Raw genomic sequence first — 20019 nt, forward strand, 5'->3', positions numbered from 1 at the left:
ATGTGACTGTCACATTCAGGAGCCTGCATAGTCCAAGCACGGCCCCAGCTTGTCTGGCAAAACAGCCATTGGACCTTAGAGCAATCTGGACTAGAGCCTGCAAAAATGTTATTTATTTATTTTGGGTTTTTTTTTTTAAGTTGAGTACCTAGAAAGTTGCAATTTTTTTTTTTTTTTTGCACTGTAAATTTATATTCCATTTGGTCTTTAATACCCCAAATCCATTATATTAATCCATTTGGATGATTGGTTCCAACCTATTTATGAATCCTGCTCCATCAGACCTGTCCGCCTAGTAGCATTGTAGAGAACAAATTTATTTTTCTAACAATATAAATGTTGATGTCTTTTTTTAAAAGTGCATGTAAGATGTTATTATGCAATTTTTTTTTTTAATTTATGCTTTTCTTTAATAAAGTATGTTGAAAAACAATCTATTTTAGGCTATACAATATTTTATCGTCAACTGTGTCCTATTTTAGGTGTAGACATTTCAGTATGATGGGTGTGAATTTTATCTTTGTCATATGAGAGTTAACATTCTAAGGTGAAAATTTACATGGAGCTAATGTTCTACAAGTGCACATAAAGATTTTTGAATAATTTGAAACAGTACAGACTAAGATAGAATTGAAAATGGAAACGGGAATCTGTCAAAGAGACATCAACCTGACCAAAGAGCAGAAAACAGCCCAAGGCCACCTGAATGGGTCTGCAAGTCAGCAAGAAAATCTTGCACCCGAGTCGAGCTTCAGCTGGTCCCTAAAAAATAATGTATACTATTTCAGTGAAATGGACACCACACTAAACTCCAATACATAAAAATGAATTAAAATTAAAAACACACAAGACTAACAAAGGCTAGTGGTTCCTGAATTATGACAGGTGCATAAATATGGCGGGGTTGAAACATGCTTTGTGAGATCTCAGCCCTCCCCCTTTACCTCTAGCCAATGTCATCATATGGAATAAACAAACACACAGCAATACGCACTGTAAAACTCAGTATAAAAGATGTCTGAGTCCGATGTTAGATTAGGTAACATTCATTCTTACTTTTACGTTTAAACAGACTCTGACGTGAGTAATAAGTGTGATTCAATTTCTTCTACTTAGTAACCTGTATAATATCAGTACTATAGTAACAAATATATTGATGTAGGGACCCCACAGTTTGTGATTTTTAACCCCTGCTAGGATTTATAGGGTACTTTGAATGAGATAATTATTTTATAGACAGGTAACACAACCAGGTAATAAAAGCTTCACACTTTGTTTAGCTTGTTTGTTTATTTGCTTTGTGGTTTGATTAGTGAGGTTTATCTGCGATTGTGGTCCGTTAATAAATGCAAATATTAGGAAAAGAGAACTTTTTTTTCTTTATTTGCTATTTATTTTCTTGTTCCAAGATCAAATTTATTTTGAGGGGTTGAGGGAAACTTGACTCCCCCAAACTTTGGTTATGCATAATTAATTTCCATTCCATTGCATTTGATAGATTTAATATATAATATGTAAATTGATAGATAATATGTAAATTAATATATAATATGTAAATTATTCTCGGGATGTATTACATGCACATTAACATTTGAATGATATGAACAATTTGGTCCAGTTATCAATTACCAAAATTTGCTCTTATGTTAAACATAGGAGCAATTTCTATGCGTGAGTCTAACCACATATATTGAATTATGTATCTAGGACAGGAAACAAACAAAGCTAGGGGCTGTGTATTAGTGTAATAATTAAATGTTTATTGATACATGTACTTGTATCTACATGTTTAAACTTTTGAAGTTTTGCTTTATTCAGTTTCAATGGAGATATATCTTGGAGATAAGCTTGGTTCTAATGTACATTTCAAGATATTTATCTTCAGAGATCTTAGGACCAATCCTGTTTTTACAGAAAAGGGAGGCTACTCCTGATCATGTCACGATCTTGAGTTAATTGAAAACTTAAAAGATGAGAGATATTTTTCTAATGATGTTTTCACTCAGTTCTACATGAGCTTGAAGAGAAACACCCCAAAGTAATTAACAAATCTCAAGGGAATTAGAACTACACACTTGCTCACTTCTCCAACACAGCATCCAAACATGAAAAGTTAGGGAGTGCAGAGATCTAATTTCAATTTATAGATTGGAGAATTTGATGTTTTCCTAATATTTGAAGACTTGGAAAAAATATGTTTTAAGCAGAAAACTATCAAAAATTTAAATCTTAAGAAAAAAATAAAGATTGTTTAATACTGAATGACAAATAGATTAAAGTTGGGATTGCCACCCGTTGTGAATTTCAACCCCTGCAAAGAAATAAACTGTACTTTTAATGGGTTTTGGTTTTTATTTGTTATGTCAGTGCCTTTTATAGCTGACTATATATATACATATACAGTATTGGTTTTGCCTTGAGGGGTTGAAAGAGAAACTTGACTCCCCATAAACTTTGGTTAGCTACAATTAATATTTTCCTTTCATTACATTTGATATACCTGGTCCAGGTAATATATTGTAAATTAATCTTTTGATGAACTACATTTACATCTTCATTAAATGATATAAGCAATTTGTATAATGATTTTTCAGGAAAAAGTGTAAAAACGTAAAAAATTAGTTTCCTTTTAAAGATATTCAAAAAGTCAAATATATTATACAATTTGTTGTCAATGATTAATGTTAAGGTAAAGAATAGTTCTTAAAACAATTGTAAAGTTATAAATATGTCAGAAATTTGTCACTCGGATGTCCTGTTTAAATTATAGTGGTCACCCAGGACTTGTTAATCGTGAAACACCTAAATACCACAAAGTCACATGTAAATAACACCATCTTTGTGTTTGGCTGAAAGATGTTTTATAATGGAAACTACCGTCTTTTTCATGTATCTCTTTCCACTATCTTATGAAAGCCAGGATGTTTTCCTGTTGTGGTATTATATCAGACCAGAATTGATTAAGTTACCTTCTGTCCTTACTGTAAACATAATAGTTTTCTTTTTATATTTTGCCTATACTGTGGATAAATTTATTTTGGTGGGTACCAATTTTCCTGGATTGAGGAAAATTGTTTGTGAATATTTGATATAGTGGTTTGGCCAAAGTGACTGGATTCAAGCCTTTAGAAAATTTGTACTTTGTTGAACTTTTAAATTTGTGGTTCACTTGTACCCACGAAATCAACGAAAATTGGTATCACATGATTAATACAGAATCCACAGTACATAATTATATAAGACAATTACATCATACACAAAGAGGATATTTTTTTTAACTTTCATTCACACCTCATGCTGCTTTCACAAGCATATCACAAGGGCTTCCCCATTACTCACTATCCAGGCTGCATGCATAAGCCTATCACAAGGGCTTCCCCTTTACTCACTATCCAGGCAGCACATAGTCAAGCCTATCACAAGGGCTTCCCCATTACTCACTATCCAGGCAGCACATAGTCAAGCCTATCACGAGGGCTTCCCCATTACTCACTATCCAGGCAGCACATAGTCAAACCTATCACAAGGGCTTCCCCATTACTCACTATCCAGGCAGCACATAGTCAAGCCTATCACAAGGGCTTCCCCATTACTCACTATCCAGGCAGCACATAGTCAAACCTATCACAAGGGCTTCCCCATTACTCATTATCCAGGCAGCACATAGTCAAGCCTATCACAAGGGCTTCCCCATTACTCATTATCCAGGCAGCACATAGTCAAGGCAATCACAAGGGCTTCCCAATTACTCACTATCCAGGCTGCATGCATAAGCCTATCAGGAGGGCTTCCCCTTTACTCACTATCCAGGCAGCACATAGTCAAGCCTATCACAAGGGCTTCCCAATTACTCACTATCCAGGCTGCATGCATAAGCCTATCACGAGGGCTTCCCCTTTACTCACTATCCAGGCAACACATAGTCAAGTCTATCACAAGGGCTTCCCCATTACTCACTATCCAGGCAGCACATAGTCAAGTCTATCACAAGGGCTTCCCCATTACTCACTATCCAGGCAGCACATAGTCAAGCCTATCACAAAGGCTTCCCCATTACTCACTATCCAGGCAGCACATAGTCAAGCCTATCACAAGGGCTTCCCCTTTACTCACTATCCAGCTGGCAGCACATAGTCAAGCCTATCACAAGGGCTTCCCCATTACTCACTATCCAGGCAGCACATAGTCAAGTCTATCACACGGGCTTCCCCATTACTCACTATCCAGGCAGCACATAGTCAAGCCTATCACAAGGGCTTCCCCATTTCTCACTATCCAGGCAGCACATAGTCAAGTCTATCACAAGGGCTTCCCCATTACTCACTATCCAGGCAGCACATAGTCAAGCCTATCACAAGGGCTTCCCCATTACTCACTATCCAGGCAGCACATTTAGTCTCATTTCTTAGTAAAGTGTAAACTTCTGATAGAACTAGAAATTGCAAAAAAAAAAAAAAATTAACTGCTTGTCTAAAAACACTCAAATTTTGCCAGAGATTCATTGCAGAAAGGCCAAATATATTTATCAGAGATACAACTACATGTATAGCATAATCTGCAACAAACTTATTGAGCGTTCTCGCCACATTCTTTATATGCTGTCACAAGTCAGGAGTCAGACATCCTGTGGTCTCTGGTGGATAGTTGTCTCATTGGCAATCATACCACATCCTTTTATATGTTAAAAGTGCTGTCCCTCCCAGTTATACATAAGTTATGGAATTCATAAAATGCATAGTTTGACAGTATTCACAGTACAAGTACTTTGCATACAAAATTAGAAAAATACTGAATATAATGGAACTATTATGAATTCATTGTGGATTGTATACTTAGGGAAAACGTTTAAAATATTTATCATATTTGTGAATGGCATAATACTAAGGTTTATCAATGGATTTTTGTAATGTGTCAGATTAAATTGTGGGAAAATATAATTTTATCTTTTGAAATAGAAAGTGAAAAAAAAGTTTTTATGAGCATGTTAATCTTGACATTTTGTTTTCTATTGAAATCTTCTGAATGAAGTATAGATGGGTGTATATGATATTTTCGCTGTAATCTGTGACATTTTAACTCAGAATTTCCAGCTTCTGTGTGGGTAAAGTGTGATTTGTGACATTTGGAAATGATATTTCTTAAGGTATTATGTTGATTTTTTTTGCAAAGATTAATGTAAATAAAGGAAAAAACAATTGATTACGTAAGCTTCCTCTTGCTTTTGAGTGTCAGATGAAATATAGAATTAAAGACTTTTTTCCTCCTGCTTTTAAATGATTTGGTTCAATTTAGCAAGTCCTACATGAGGGTCTGGTAGAGGGGTCCTTTATTTCTTTAATCTTTAATTTTTTAGGCCATTTTTCTCTATTTTGTATACTTTTTGCCCGTCATTTTCTATTCTTTATATTTTAGCACCTCAATTCTCTATTCTTTATATTTTTTGCCCATTATTCTCTATTCTGTAAACCCCCATCCACACCCTCCTACATGTATTTTGTTGACTGCATAAATTTATGGTGAACCTATACCCATGAAATCAACAAATATTTAAGTTTCTCACTAATAAAAATGAGTCCAATGTATGAACATTTTTCTCTTTATCAAAAAAGCTTTGATAAATCTTGATATATTAACTTTTTAAGTTTTACGTTCATGAGATTTTCAATAATTTGTTAGAGCAATGATAGTATGAATTATATCATTTTGATAACAAGAGTAAATGTCCTACGCGTACATGTACTGTAAGTCTTAAAAACCAAGTTGTATCCTGAGAATGGGGATTACAATTAATACAGTGGAATGTCAAAGCTTGTCACGTTTATATATAAATCGTGTGAACAGACGGACATTTACGATCCTTCATTGATGATTATGTATATTTATATGGTAATCGGACAAATCATGGGATAATTGTATAAACAATATAAATCTGATACTTAATTGGGTCTTATTGATTCCTTATATCTGTATAATACTTTTGTTATCAATCTGTACGAAATGTAGGTTATCATTCCCATGGAATCTAGTTGTAAGAGGGGAAAATCTTCCTGTTCAAGAAATCTAGTTTTAAAGGTTCATTTAAGAAATGTGTCAATCGATGTAACCTCAGTTAGCAATGGTACACTGAATTAATCAGTTATATACATACTCCATGTAAAACTTGGTTGGTTGATAATATATTATAACTCCAGCTCCTGTGGAGATAAGAGTAAACATTACATAATACAGATATAACACTCCAAAGAGTTATTGAGCTATTGGGCCTGCTCTGTAAGAAATGTGTACTCAAAGTTTTTGAGATTAGTTAAAAAATTAAATTGACAGTTTGGCATTTTTTATTCGCCAACTGACATATGGGAAAAATTAATGGCGTGCTCGGGATTATGAAAAAATTCAAAAATACTATACTATAAATACATATTTGTATACATTCTTAAGACAAAGTTTTGGTCCATCTTATCTGCCTGTTACAACTGTAAGCACAATTCTTTTTATACATGGCATTATGGATTTAAACGTGACGCCATGTGCTATTTACTATTTTAGTTTTGCTCATGATTGCTACAGCCTTTGAAGCTGAAATATCTGCTACTGATGTCAGCTATTCAACCTTTGAGACCTTCATTTTACAACAAGTCATGAAAAATTCAGTATACCTACAGCCAATTTTTAAGAATAAGTCGTAATTTTTTTTAGTGAAACCCTGGCCCAAGAAAAGGTGAAAGGAATTCAAAGTTAGGGAATTTATTTGCCTAGTATGATCTCTGCCTTACAAGATAGGATAATGTAAAATGTCATTTAGGGAACCAAAATAAGCTTTGCATGTAAATAGACATTTGAACAGTTAATACATTTTGGAAAAGAATATTAATAAGAACTGTGGTCTATTTCGTGAATGAATTGGAAATTTATGATTCATTTGTAGTTGTTCTTTATACAAAAAGTCTTTAAGATTTAATTAAAGCTGTTATCTATTTGACAAAAGAATTTTAAATTGGTAAATTTTTTTCTATAGCTGTCCTCAAGTGTCAGGAATTTACCCTGAGAAAATATTAATATTATACCTGGGTTTACTACTAATAAGATTATATCTTTATATTGAAGTCATATATATTACGTTTTAAATACTTGTAAAAATAGATACTTTTCTATAGAAAGTTAGCTGACTTTCAAAATGTATTTATTCAAAAGGACAAAATATATACACATTTAATTTTAAAAAAATATCAATCAATAAAAATCAAAGGGGGTTAAATCGGATTTGTTACATTTTATTATTTGTTAAATAATGGAAAATATCAATAAATATTTTTTTAAATTTTTATAAATATAGATTACCATTGAGATCTGCTATGCATAAATACAAATCATAAAAGATTATCAGAATATTTACATAACACATTGGTTATACCTTGTAGTATTGAAAATATTTAATAAGATGGGAATCTTGAGGCTTACATTGCCCTAATGGCCATTATCTTTCCATCAAAACAGTGTAAATTTGTTTCAGATTTAATTTTAGTAGTAAAGAGGGCATTAATAACTAGGATGTATGATGTAAGTTATTGACTTTAATTGTTACATATGACAATAAAATTTAATTAGAAATTTTCATATAGTACTGTAAGTTCTAGAAATATATATTACCGGGAAACATCAGATTTTAAATGACAAATGCTAATCGGTCCTGAATCAGATGATATTCCATAAGATTTGTAATTTTTTTGCCTCTAAGGAAGAAATTAGAAACTGTTTGTTACTTTTATCAGAATTTGTATAAAAGGTCACTGATGGCAGTTAATGGTTTTATGAAATCCTAAGGGTACACGGTAGATAATAAAAAAGTGAAAACATTTATTAAAATTACAATTTAATGGCTTACCATCCAGATTATCTTTATAAACAAGAATTTAAAACTTAGGTGGAGGTCTGATAATGTAATTTACCCAGTAAAACCAATGAATTTCCCAGGATCTGGGCTTTACCGACTGTGCAAGACCCTCATGGGGAGTCAAGGTCATTAAAGACCCCCCCCCCCCCCCTCCCCCCTGTAGAAGTAGTATAATCTCAGGCTTTGAGTCTGCAAAATGTATATTTTTTGTACTTTTGTATCATAGAAGAATAATTTTCTGAATTTTACAGGTTTTGAAGTCTAAGATTCCTGACTTGTTGAGGTAATACAATGATGGCTTGATTTTACATACATTTGGATTCACAGGTTTTGAGCGTTAAAACAGTCTTGATTCTAAATTAAATTCCTAAAGCGACCATATCTGTAGACATACTCTTTCCATAACTTAAAGTTGTTTTCAAATGATAAAATTAACAGTTTTAGCAATATTAAAATCAGAATTGTATTTTTGTAAAAATAGGGAAAATAGATATGGATTTATTTTTTCCTTGAATGAAAAGATAGATTATTGGGGGAGCTACTATAGGTTCACTGTACTAATATACAAAAAATAATTACTTATACATTTGTACTGATAAATGCATGTGTATAAGATAACCTGAGGCTCTAGACGAGTAATGTTTAATTCTTCATTTCTAATGATGATTTAACTTGAGGCATGTACAAACAATTACATATATTTAAAAAAAAAAAATGAATTAATTCTCTTATTTGTTACACCTGGAAGGTCAAAATAATCACACCTTTGTACAGCTAGATTACGTTGTCTTATAAAAATATCTTCAGGAAATAAAGGTCAAATATCGTAAAAAGTGTGACTATTGTCACTTCCTTCTGAAAATGACTTAATCCACTCAAAATAGACTTTATTATTATAAGACCTAGTCCCCATTGTTAGGCCTTGTATTTAAGTCACATTTATTATGAATGGATTGTCTGTCAACCAAGTTTTATTTGCATAAAGGTATGACTGATAATTTAATCGTCAAATGAAAGCACACCTTATCACCGGATGTATAGCGGCATTCAAATAAAAAAAAAGTTAAATGTGCATGATTTCTTTTAGTTAGGATATTACTCGTGTAAAAAATCAAGTGTTAAACATTTTATGATAGTAAAAAGGGATTGTGAATTAAAAATTTATGAAATTTAAAAAACAGTGTCTAGAAAAGTTTACAATTTTCTTTAATTGAATGAAATTTAAAAGTAGATTTTATCTCAGTGAAAAGGATATATACCTTTAGTGTGAAATGGATGTTAATAAGATGGAAAACAAAAGGATATTTACCAAACAAAAAGGGAGATCTAGTTTTAGATGGAAGAATTTGGTAGCATTACTAAATACAATTAACAAAAACAAGGGGTAAGTGAACACTATACCATCTGACCAAAGGAGTTGTATATCACACAGAAAGAGTTCCATATGGCACCTCCACGGAATAAACTGTAATATATTATTGTGTACTTTTAGTATGGTGCGGGTGCCATATGGAACTCTTACCGTCCATTGGTCTGTACTTTTATTAATTCTCATTGATCAGAATCCTTAATCTGTATTAGTCTGCTCCTTAAAATGCCATTGACTGGATTTCATTGAAACTTTCCCACAACCTTTTAGGACATTTTAAAGTATACCTCCAAATTCTTTTTTATCCAAATGATTTTCTGGGTTAACAATAACAAAACATAGATTTTGCCATATCTATAAAAAAAAAGGTTTAAGACACCTGGTGTTTCCACATTTCCTCTGAAAAATTTGTCCAAATTTCAATGATATTTCATACAATCCTTTTATGCATCTTCTATTTATTTTCTGATATGAATTATTTTGGTGGTTTTATGCAGCAAAACATATCTTTACAAACAGTTTCTCTTTTGAATTGCTTCAAATTTTGTTATGTTGGGGGTGGGGGGGGGGGGGGGGGGCTTTTATATCTGACTATATGGTTTGATTGTTGAAGGCAGTACAATAACCTATAGTTGCGTAGATCTGCCTTCTGGTTGGAAATTATACCACATCTTCATATTTTAAATGTCATTTGGTCTCTGGTGGATGATAAGTTGTCATCATATTTTTAAATGGAGTGATGGTAGGTAATGATTTAGTAAGCTATGTATACAGTTTCCTAATTTTATAATGGAAAAATAACTGTTACTGGAGTTATCTCCCATACCTGATTGTTGACAGTTAGATTTGTGTAGTTTTGAAAAAGATAATAGAAATAACCTTTCACTTCTACAATTATCATGTTTTGCCAATATCCAGCAGTGTGATCATATATGCCCTAAATGAAGCAAAGAAAAGGATTAAAAAAACTATTCAAAGATTCTTGCCCAACAGATGTCCCATGTAAGCAGAAGGCTTGAAATAAAGTTTTAAGTACTTTAATGTTGTCCTGAATATGTATGAAATATTTGCGACTGGACATTAGCCAGGCAACAATAAATCAATCATACTTTAATGCATTCTATCGTCATTAATATTACATTTTCATTGAAGGCTTTTGTGGAAAGTTTGAAGACATTTAAATTAACTTCTAAAAATAATCTAAAGTACATTTTAACATTTTTTTCGAAAACTGTTAACATATAAAATATATAAAATGCCATCCTGTTTGTTTGTAACATAGAAACATGGTAGATGTGTAATATACCTACATATTTATAACGTTTTAAACAAATGTTTTCAAGGATGTTTCCATGATGCACTTAAATTCTTATATTTGGCAACACCAGAAAGTCAGAGACGGGTTCTAGGGAAATAGATTCATTTCATTGGTTAAGTTAAATACTTTTACAGATGGGGGGGGGGGGGGGGGGGGCTTATGATACTATATACTATATACACAATGTAAATGGTTAATGCTTAGACTTTTTACATGTCCCTCTCCTAACATTGCCTAGATTGAGGGCCCCCTTTTTCAAAATCTGGGATTCGCATCAACCAGATACTACATAGAGAATGTTGCTACACTAAATTTTTTTTACATTAAAGAGACAAATTTTCAGTAAATTTAAAGGATAAAACTTGGGAAGCTATTTATAAACTTACCCAGTAATGAATATCTTCATTAACCAACACATTTTCTTCATATATTTGGGATTGTAAACACAGGGAAGAAATTGTTTGCCATTATAGAATTCATGAGATTGAACCAAAATTAACTTTAAATAAATATGGTTCACCTACACAGCTGTTACAAATGTTTTTTTGGATGAGCTGAATTAAAAAGTTTGCACTGTTGAATATAAAAGCAAGAATATATGGCTGCGTGGTTTTGATAATTTGCTTGTAAACTGTGAAATTAACTTGAGTGTTGGACCTGAATTGTCGTAGAATTATGGATATGACCGTAACCATGTGACATTAACTTGAGTGTTGGACCTGAATTATTGTAGAATTATGGATATGACCGTAACCCTGTCACATGGCTATATTAATCAAAGTGAAACAAAAGATTACCTGTAACACACCTGTGGTGTCGCACTTGGAATTTATAATTAAAGGGTAAAATTAATGAGGAAAGAATTGTAAATTTTGCATAATATGTATTTCATTGTCATTAATTCTTGATTTTGGAAGAACACAAAAAAGATATTTACACAACGAATGTCCAAGAGGTGATAGACATTTTAAGATACATGCAGATTATTTTTAATGGTCAATGACATCAAAGCAACATTTATAAAAAGAAAGGAAAAAAGGAAACATGCGAGATTATAAATACTAGAATGATTTCTTTGAAAAAATTCTATAAAATCCCAAGGTCGATTTCTTGAAAAAAATTCTATGAAATCCCAAGGACGATTTCTGGAAAAAATTCAGCGTCACTCTGAAATGAATAGATTGGAAAATAGTTTTGTGATATCTTTTTCATGAAGTTTTTAATAGAATTGAATTTTTTAAACTAAGATCTCTGTTTATTTTTGATATAAAACAATAAGATGTCGATTTGATGAACTTATATATACTGGCATGACATATCATATCATGTTCTTATAAAATCGTTTTCATGAAGAAAAAAAAATGACAAAGGTTATTATTTAGTCTGTAAGTCAGTCTTAGATACTAGACATAAATTAGAATGAAGAAAAATTTACATAAAAATAATTACAGGGGTCACAACTTTCATGTAGTCTGATTGTCAATGACAAATAAAACCAAACTTTCAAATTTCCGCTGACATCCAAAATTTTTATTTCCGCTGACAGTTGTTAAAGAAAATTTTCTGTTCAAATGACAAAAAGTGAAAATTTGTGGTTTTAGTCATGTCACATTTTTCACATGGCTACTAACATGATGTTAAGGTCAAGAGGCTGTCAAGTCAGGTTATTAATATGAAAGAAATTTTTGTCGCATTTTTCCCAGACGACTAGTTACAATACACAATACCAAAAAATTTAGAAAAATGTTTTGTTTTTACGAAATAAAAAATACAACTGTTTGAAGTTAATATTTTAATCAAATTTCAAAGGTTTTATTTTTTGTTGGTAAACATTCTTGAGAGGATTATAAGAAAGTGGTAAATAAAAAAAGTTTAAAAAAATAATTGACCTGATTATTACAGTTCATTGTTATGCCATGTTATAATGTCTAACCAAGTCAGCAGAGCCTGTAATTTAGTGCTTGTCTTTGGTTGATGTTTGTCATATTTGTTTTTCGTTTATTCAGGCTGTAGTTTTTTTTGATTGTATGGTTTGTCAGGCCTTTTATAGCAGACTTTATTTATGTGGTAGTGGGTTTTGTCAGGCCTTTTATAGCAGACTTTATTTATGTGGTAGTGGGTTTTGTCAGGCCTTTTATAGCAGACTTTATTTATGTGGTAGTGGGTTTTGTCAGGCCTTTTTTTTACCTAATTGTTTAAGGCAGTATGGTGATCTATAATTTCTTAAATTTATGTCATTTGGACTCTGGATGATTGTCCCTTATTCAATCATATAAACCACATCTTTTTATTTTATACTGTAAATGTCTTTTTGATTTTATTGGGTTTTTTGGTTTGCTGTATTATCGAAATATACCCAATATTTATTTTAATTTATAAATTCTAAAGATGTACATACATGTACACATGTATAGATGTGTTTGGTTATTTGTGTTGTTGAGTTGCTGTCTCAGTGACATTTACCCCACACCATGTTTTCATGTCCCTGTCGTAGCCGAGGGGGTATTAAGGTTTACCCTTGTCTCTATATCTGTGCATCCGTCCGTGCCGAAATTGGTTTCCGATCTTTTAACTTTAATTGGTCTCAACCAAATGTTATGAAACTTATCCACAATGTTTATTACCACAAAACTCAGATCAAGCTTGTATTTGGGTGGTGCCACTTTTACGGTTCTGGAGTTATGCCCCTTCATATATGGAAAAAATGCTGAATTTTTCATTTCTGCTCCCTTTACATTAGTTTGCCTTAACCAAATGTTATGAAACTTATACACAATGCTTTTTACCACAAAACACGGATCAAGTTCAAATTTGGGTGGCGTCACTTTTACAGTTCTCTAGTTATGTCCCTTTATACCATTATATGCAAGTGGGGGCATCATCTGTGTCCCATGGACACATTCTCTATTTATTTCATTTATGTTTCAGTTGAATGTTTACATTCTGTTTAATACCTAATTCTAAAGTTTGATATCAAAGATTGCACGGTCAGAATGTCTCAAGGTTTGTCCACTAACAGCCCTGTCATGGTCAGAAAGTCACAAGGTTTGATTTTATCCACTAAAAGCCCTGTCATGGTCAGTATGTCTAAAGCTTTGATTTTATCCACTAAAGGTCATTTTGCAAGTCATATAGATAGGTATAAGTTGATCTGTGTCTGATAAACACTTAGGATAAACTTTTCTGTTTGTGTGACAACATTGTAAAGGACATTGACGGTTTATTGTCAAATGCTCAGGTGACTTTATAATACCTCGGAGCTAAGTCTCTTCTGATTGTAAAGGATACAGCAAGAAATCGAAAAAGTAAACTAAAATCTGTTAACAGATATACTGCCGGCAGATAATGACAAACAGTTTCTACATTCTAAATTTAATGTGAATTTTAAGTACCGCCTACTTATATAGATAGTGTTTTTATGTACAAGTAATTTGGGTGGTGTCTGTTAAAACATTTTATAGTAGATCACAAGATTTGGAAATTTTAAAACAATAGGATGATTATTAGTCAAGCTGTTAAATAATTATAAAAAAGGATATGATTTGAAATTTGTAAAAAGTGAGACCATTTGAACTTGGAAAGTTGTGAAGGATACAATAAACGACGGTTGATTGATATACCATAATGAAACAGAGAAAGTAAGATATAAGTATATTATATAGATTATTTTAAATTCATTTTCTAAAAAAAAATTTAGAAATAATTTCCTTAGAGTGAAAGACAAACATTCTTTCAATTTTATAATTTTAAATAATATGAAATTCTGTACAATGTCAGTTAAAAAAGTGTTGTTTAAGTGTTGATGTTTTAAAAATTAAAAAATTAAATTAGGATGGAAGAAAAACTATATAAAGCTAGGTATTAGTAAAAATTAATGTACTTATTGTGGTCTGCTTACGTGGAGTACTCCTGTAGTAGAAATAGCTGTGCTATTGTGGAGTACTCCTGTAGAGGAAATAGCTGTGCTATTGTGGAGTACTCCTGTAGAGGAAATAGCTGTGCTATTGTGGAGTACTCCTGTAGAGGAAGTAGCCGTGCTATTGTGGAGTACTCCTGTAGAGGAAATAGCCGTGCTATTGTGGAGTACTCCTGTAGAGGAAATAGCCATGCTATTGTGGAGTACTCCTGTAGAGGAAATAGTTATGCTATTGTGGAGTACTCCTGTAGAGGAAATAGCTGTGCTATTGTGGAGTACTCCTGTAGAGGAAATAGCTGTGCTATTGTGGAGTACTCCTGTAGATCAGTTCATAAGGCTTACTGTGTCAGATTTCCTGAGTCAGGTACTGTATAATTTGAAAAGGGAAATTATCTCCATTGTTAAACTATTCAAAATAATTGTTAATAAATAAAATCAGAGGTTAAAATTAATGGATGTTAATCTTTAGGTCCCTGACCTTTTAATTCATATTCAGTTGGACCTTTAATTTTTTAAATTCAAAATTCAGGGAACTGGACCAGGTATGGTGATTCCATGAGTGGAATTTTAACAACTGACTTTTCAAAAGTGGCCCTTTCATTTGTAAATATAACAGTCCTAGACTTTTTACTCTGAAATCTGATAATTTGTATGAATTTGGTCAAATATTTGTAAATTAAAAGAAATTTATGATGATTTATTAATTGTTCCCGTGAGAATTATTTATATCACATCTGTTGCACGATTAACCACTCTGCTAACCTGATAAACCCATTCAGTGTAGGTGTGATATATCCTGAAGACCAGGAAACTGTGGGCATTATCTGTAAAATCTTGGAATGAAAAACAGAATTTTCCGAATTGATTTTTTTTCACCCCTAGTATTAAGAAATCTATTGAAGAGTGAGACTTCATAAGGAAGCAAGGATCATTTTTCAGGAAAAATCTATTGCCAGTAGAAAATTGAGAAGTTTTGAAAAGAAACATAGTAACATTCTTGTTTGTATTGACATGATTATATAAGAGATTTATGTATGGTGTTTCGTCTACACAAGGAAGTAATAGCATGGTGTTTATCATGTAAGACGGTACCTGACAACAAGGAATTTTGTTTATTTACTAGGCCATATATTTTATGGCTGGAAGATGACACGACTGTCATCATTATTATAGAGTTACACATAGGAGTGTGAGGTTTATAACTTTTCATATTTAGTTAGGTCTGTATTTAGATCCCAGGTGTTTTGGGGTTTTGTTTGTGGTCAATTTTTATGTTCAGAAATCATACTTGATAAAAAGTGAAATTCTGGAGCTCTGACTGTTCTGTGATCATCTGAAGCATATTAGAAAACCCCAAACAAAACGGCGTTGTGGTCAAAGACAACCACAAACAATAAAGCGTTGCTGTGGCCATATAGTCACCTGATGTATAAGGTATTTTACATAGAAATGATGCAACTTATTATTTGTGTAAAATATCGATTTTCATCTAGAAAAACAAAACACCATGATTGTCCTTAACAAAGAAGACGGGATTTCATTGATCATTCAAGGTTTTTTGATGGGTTTGTGAAGCTCAGACTTGATGAATAGTGGGGGGTTAAACTGCTTTGTGGATTCCCTGATGTTCTTTGGTTTTTATGCCCCCACCGTCACCGGAGGGGGCATTAAGTGTTACCCTTGTCCGTCCGTACGTTCCTCCTTACATGCATCCCATAATTGGTTTCCGTTCTCTAACTTTAGTTTGCCTCAACCAAATGTTATGAAACTTATACACAATGCTTAACACAGATCAAGTTTCGAATTTGGGTGGCGTCACTTTTACTGTTCTCGAGTTATGCCCCTTTATAATGTTATATGCAAGCAGGGCATCATCTGTGTCCCATGGACACATTCTCCATTTATTTTTGCCATGATTTTGTCAGTCTCCCTATGACCTACAAGTTCTTACTACTATTGTTGTTTCTTGATATTGAAACTGTTATTTGAAAGATGCAAGAATTTTATATAATTAGCACATTAAGTTGATGTTAAACAATATTTGTTAACAATAGAAATCACCTATAATGGAATGTCACCACTAGAAATTTGATAAGCTATATGTGTGACTTAGTTACCTGCTTTTTATCAATATATACCTGGGGATAGGGTAAAAGCAGCTTCTCTCAGACATTATGGACAATTTTACTACTGTAGTTTTTTTTACCAGTTTATGATTTCATAATCACTGAATTGTCTTTGAAGCAAACTAAAAATATGCCTTTTTTTTATCTTTTTCCTTAGTGTGTATTAACAGCTTCCTTAAACTTTCAGGTGGTCAGAGAAACAAAACAGTGCCAATGAAAAACATTCTGAAAAGAATTACACAAAATTAAGGCAAAAAAGAACCAGCATTAGCTGTTGCTCAGACTCAGCATTATATACAGCCAAATACTCATGATAATTTTATACAAATGGGTGGGGATAGTGTAAGATATTGTATGCAATAACCTTGTAAATAGATATGAACAAATAATCAGACATTTGTTTGTATAAAATTGACTCCTTATCATATTTAAGTAGGTTTGTATGCAGTTAAATATGTATAATATATTGAAGTACATTTCTAAATCAGATATTATCTCATCTATCTATAATTGGACAAACTACTTGAGATTATTGGGGATTTATGTTAGATTATTCTAAATATGAATACTTGTAATACACGTTTTCCAAAACTTGATCTGGTAAAGAAGAGATTTAAAATTGATCTATATTGACATGAATCAGACGACATACAGTACAAAAATGCTTATGATTAGATTGTGAAATTAAATTGAAAAATGTGCCAAATCAAAGAGACCTATACAATCTATAGTGTCTGCTAGTCTTTTAGTCATAATCATCTATTAGAAATATCAACATTTTATTTAAGGACAAAACTGTATGTACTTTAAAATTTTGGGTTTTTTTTTTAATTAAGTTTAAATTTTCTTGAAGATAAATACTGTATTTTTTTTTCAGGAAGCAAAATATGGACGGCCAGTTGTACTGTGAAGCTCATGTCCCTATCGCAAAGCCGACACTCAGTCCAGAAACAGATGACAAGGTAATGCTATACAATTTATCGTTAATGACAACTGATTGTTTGATGGTGTTTAAGGCCACTACAAGCACTCTTGACTATATCATGGCTTTTAAGTTTTTTATTGGTGGAGGAATTTAATAGAGAACCTGAAGAGATCCCAAACCTTAGGCAGGACAAATGGCAGTCCTAATCTATTAAGATCGGAGTAGAACGAACCTTGACAGGAGCTAGGTTTGAGTTCACAACCTCATAGGTGACAGGCTAGTTATCACTGTTTATGACTTACCTTGACCACTTGACCCTTGAGGCTCCTTACTACTGACAATGTGATGCAGTTATATACAACCAAGTCACTTTGTATCACAGATCTTTCAACTTTTCATTTGCAAAAACGTCACTTGAGTGTTTGAGTAAGCTCTCTTTATTTTAAGTCTGATTTTTTTTTTTAGCTATTCTCCTGAGACATCTACATATCTACCCAATACATTTATATATACATGTATAAATTATATCTGTATTTGTATTATAAACATGACAGTGTAGAACCTTGGTATTTTTTTATACAGACTCAAGCCTTATTTGAGATGCTGATACAGATTCAAGAAAAGGGCAGAATTGATGATCAACGATGTGACATGCCCAATTTAATAAAGGTGAGTTACCTCCCCTGTCACATTAGCATGTTGCATTTTGAGCATCTTTGAATGGAAATAATTAACTTTATAATGAAATATATATATTTACACATTGTGCAATTGTATGGAAGGGATTTATTCAACTTAAGTTTGGCTTCTTTGCAAGAATCTCTCAAAAACTGCTGAATTTTCCAAAATGTAGGTAAAATGTACCATATGATTAAAACACAATTTTGAGTTCGTAACCCTTGGACTGAAGTTAAATTGCAGTAGTTCTCTTCATCCTTGTTAAATTTTCTTCAGTTTTCTGCAGTTTACAGGATTAAAGACAACATAATTTGTATGGGGGATCTTGCAAGGGACTTCTCTCAGCTTATTTTTCTCAGTCTTGGAACAGTCAATTTCATTCTTTTTTTCTTATTTCTCATGTTTGCTATGAAATTCATTTTTTCGTTTTTTTCTATTAGTTCATGTTACATTATCATCTTTATTTTATTTTTATTTTTTTCGTTTAAAAAAAACCGACATCAATATAGTAAAATAAAAATCTTTAATTCAATGTGAAATTTTCACATGCATGACTGTCTTACAATAATGTGACATTATTTAGGTTGGGGGAGGTTTTCTGGCCTTGAATTATCAAATGTTCATTCATTTCCTATGAATAAATTAATCCTATTATTATTTATAAATTTTTAAATCAAAATATCAATATATGGTTTGTTTTAGAACATAAATATGAAATAATATAAATTATTGATTTATTAATTGACTGGTTATTAAAGTTTATGGCATAGTTATGTTAGCTTTTGCAGGTTTAGGTGACAGTTTTTACACATAAAAATGTCAGAAATACATGTACATGAATAATATTAGATCAGCATCTAGACTTTTAAATTTTTTTAATGAAAGTTATTTTTTCAATTTCTATTGGTTTGTTTTTACTGTAATGATGATAAGAAAAAGATATAATAGTTAAATTTGATACTGGTGCATTAAGAGGGAGAAGTTTAGATCATAGAATAATTTTTACACATCTTCTGTGTCCATGGTCAGTTTAAAGTGTCGAGATTAGGTAACCCAAGTTCACACTATGTAATGTTACTATAGTAAAGTGTAGATCTAGGATGAAAAATGTCACCAGATCAGTGACGTGCATGATTAGTCAATGTATCACATAAACATGTACATTCATATAACTCTTAAATGGACAAAATCAAAAATGATTACTGCATCTAAAAATAGGGTAAGTCTCAGGGATTCTAGTTTATTTCTCAAAGAAAAAAAGTTTATTGTCTTATTTGCTTATCTATACAAATAGTTTAACATTTACTAAATTCAAAAATTTAAAATGGATTTTAGAATGTGTCAAGGGGGATATACAAAAAAAGTTTTTTCTGGAGCTTAAGAATTTAAAAGAGAAGTATGTTTTGTTTTATTGAATTACCCTTCTGGAGGTTTTATATAATCTATTCCAAAATCTCCTAGATTACAACTTTTGTTTAACCTCTATTTTCATTGATGTGCAAATAGCCGCCTCGACCATTGTTCTCCAATAGTATATAGGCTTAATTATATAATAAGCTTTGCCAAAAAAAAGTTATATTCAAATATTTCAAGGATTTGAATCTTGATGAAACTTAAAAAGAAAGAAAAAAGATTTTTTTTTTTTTAATTAGAAAATTATTTTCTTCTGTTTATAGTAAGAGGAAACAATATCTCAAGATGGAGTAATTATTTTCAATGTCTGTTGCTCAAGGACAATATTCTTATGGAAAATTGACACAAAGTGGTAAAATAAATAGCCATTGACATAACTTCCG

The 20019-nt window shown here is 31.9% G+C and overlaps 1 protein-coding gene across 16 annotated transcripts in view; it reads left to right on the forward strand.

The window, feature by feature from the left end:
* The window catches only part of LOC127719355 (rap1 GTPase-activating protein 1-like), a 145316-nt gene that overhangs the window by 103962 nt on the left and 21335 nt on the right, over positions 1-20019 (forward strand). For 14 of the 16 annotated variants that reach the window (XM_052225428.1, XM_052225436.1, XM_052225434.1 and 11 more), the window contains 2 exons: positions 17498-17582; positions 18128-18214. In XM_052225428.1, coding sequence (XP_052081388.1) covers positions 17498-17582; positions 18128-18214 — 172 coding nt within the window. Of the gene's footprint in view, positions 1-8902; positions 9276-14046; positions 14217-17497; positions 17583-18127; positions 18215-20019 lie in introns of those variants that run through there. The other 2 variants (XM_052225439.1, XM_052225443.1) reach the window with 2 other exon arrangements.

The sequence above is a fragment of the Mytilus californianus genome, unplaced genomic scaffold, assembly GCF_021869535.1.
Source record: "Mytilus californianus isolate M0D057914Y unplaced genomic scaffold, xbMytCali1.0.p SCAF_11, whole genome shotgun sequence".
In the NCBI taxonomy this organism is placed as follows: domain Eukaryota; kingdom Metazoa; phylum Mollusca; class Bivalvia; order Mytilida; family Mytilidae; genus Mytilus; species Mytilus californianus.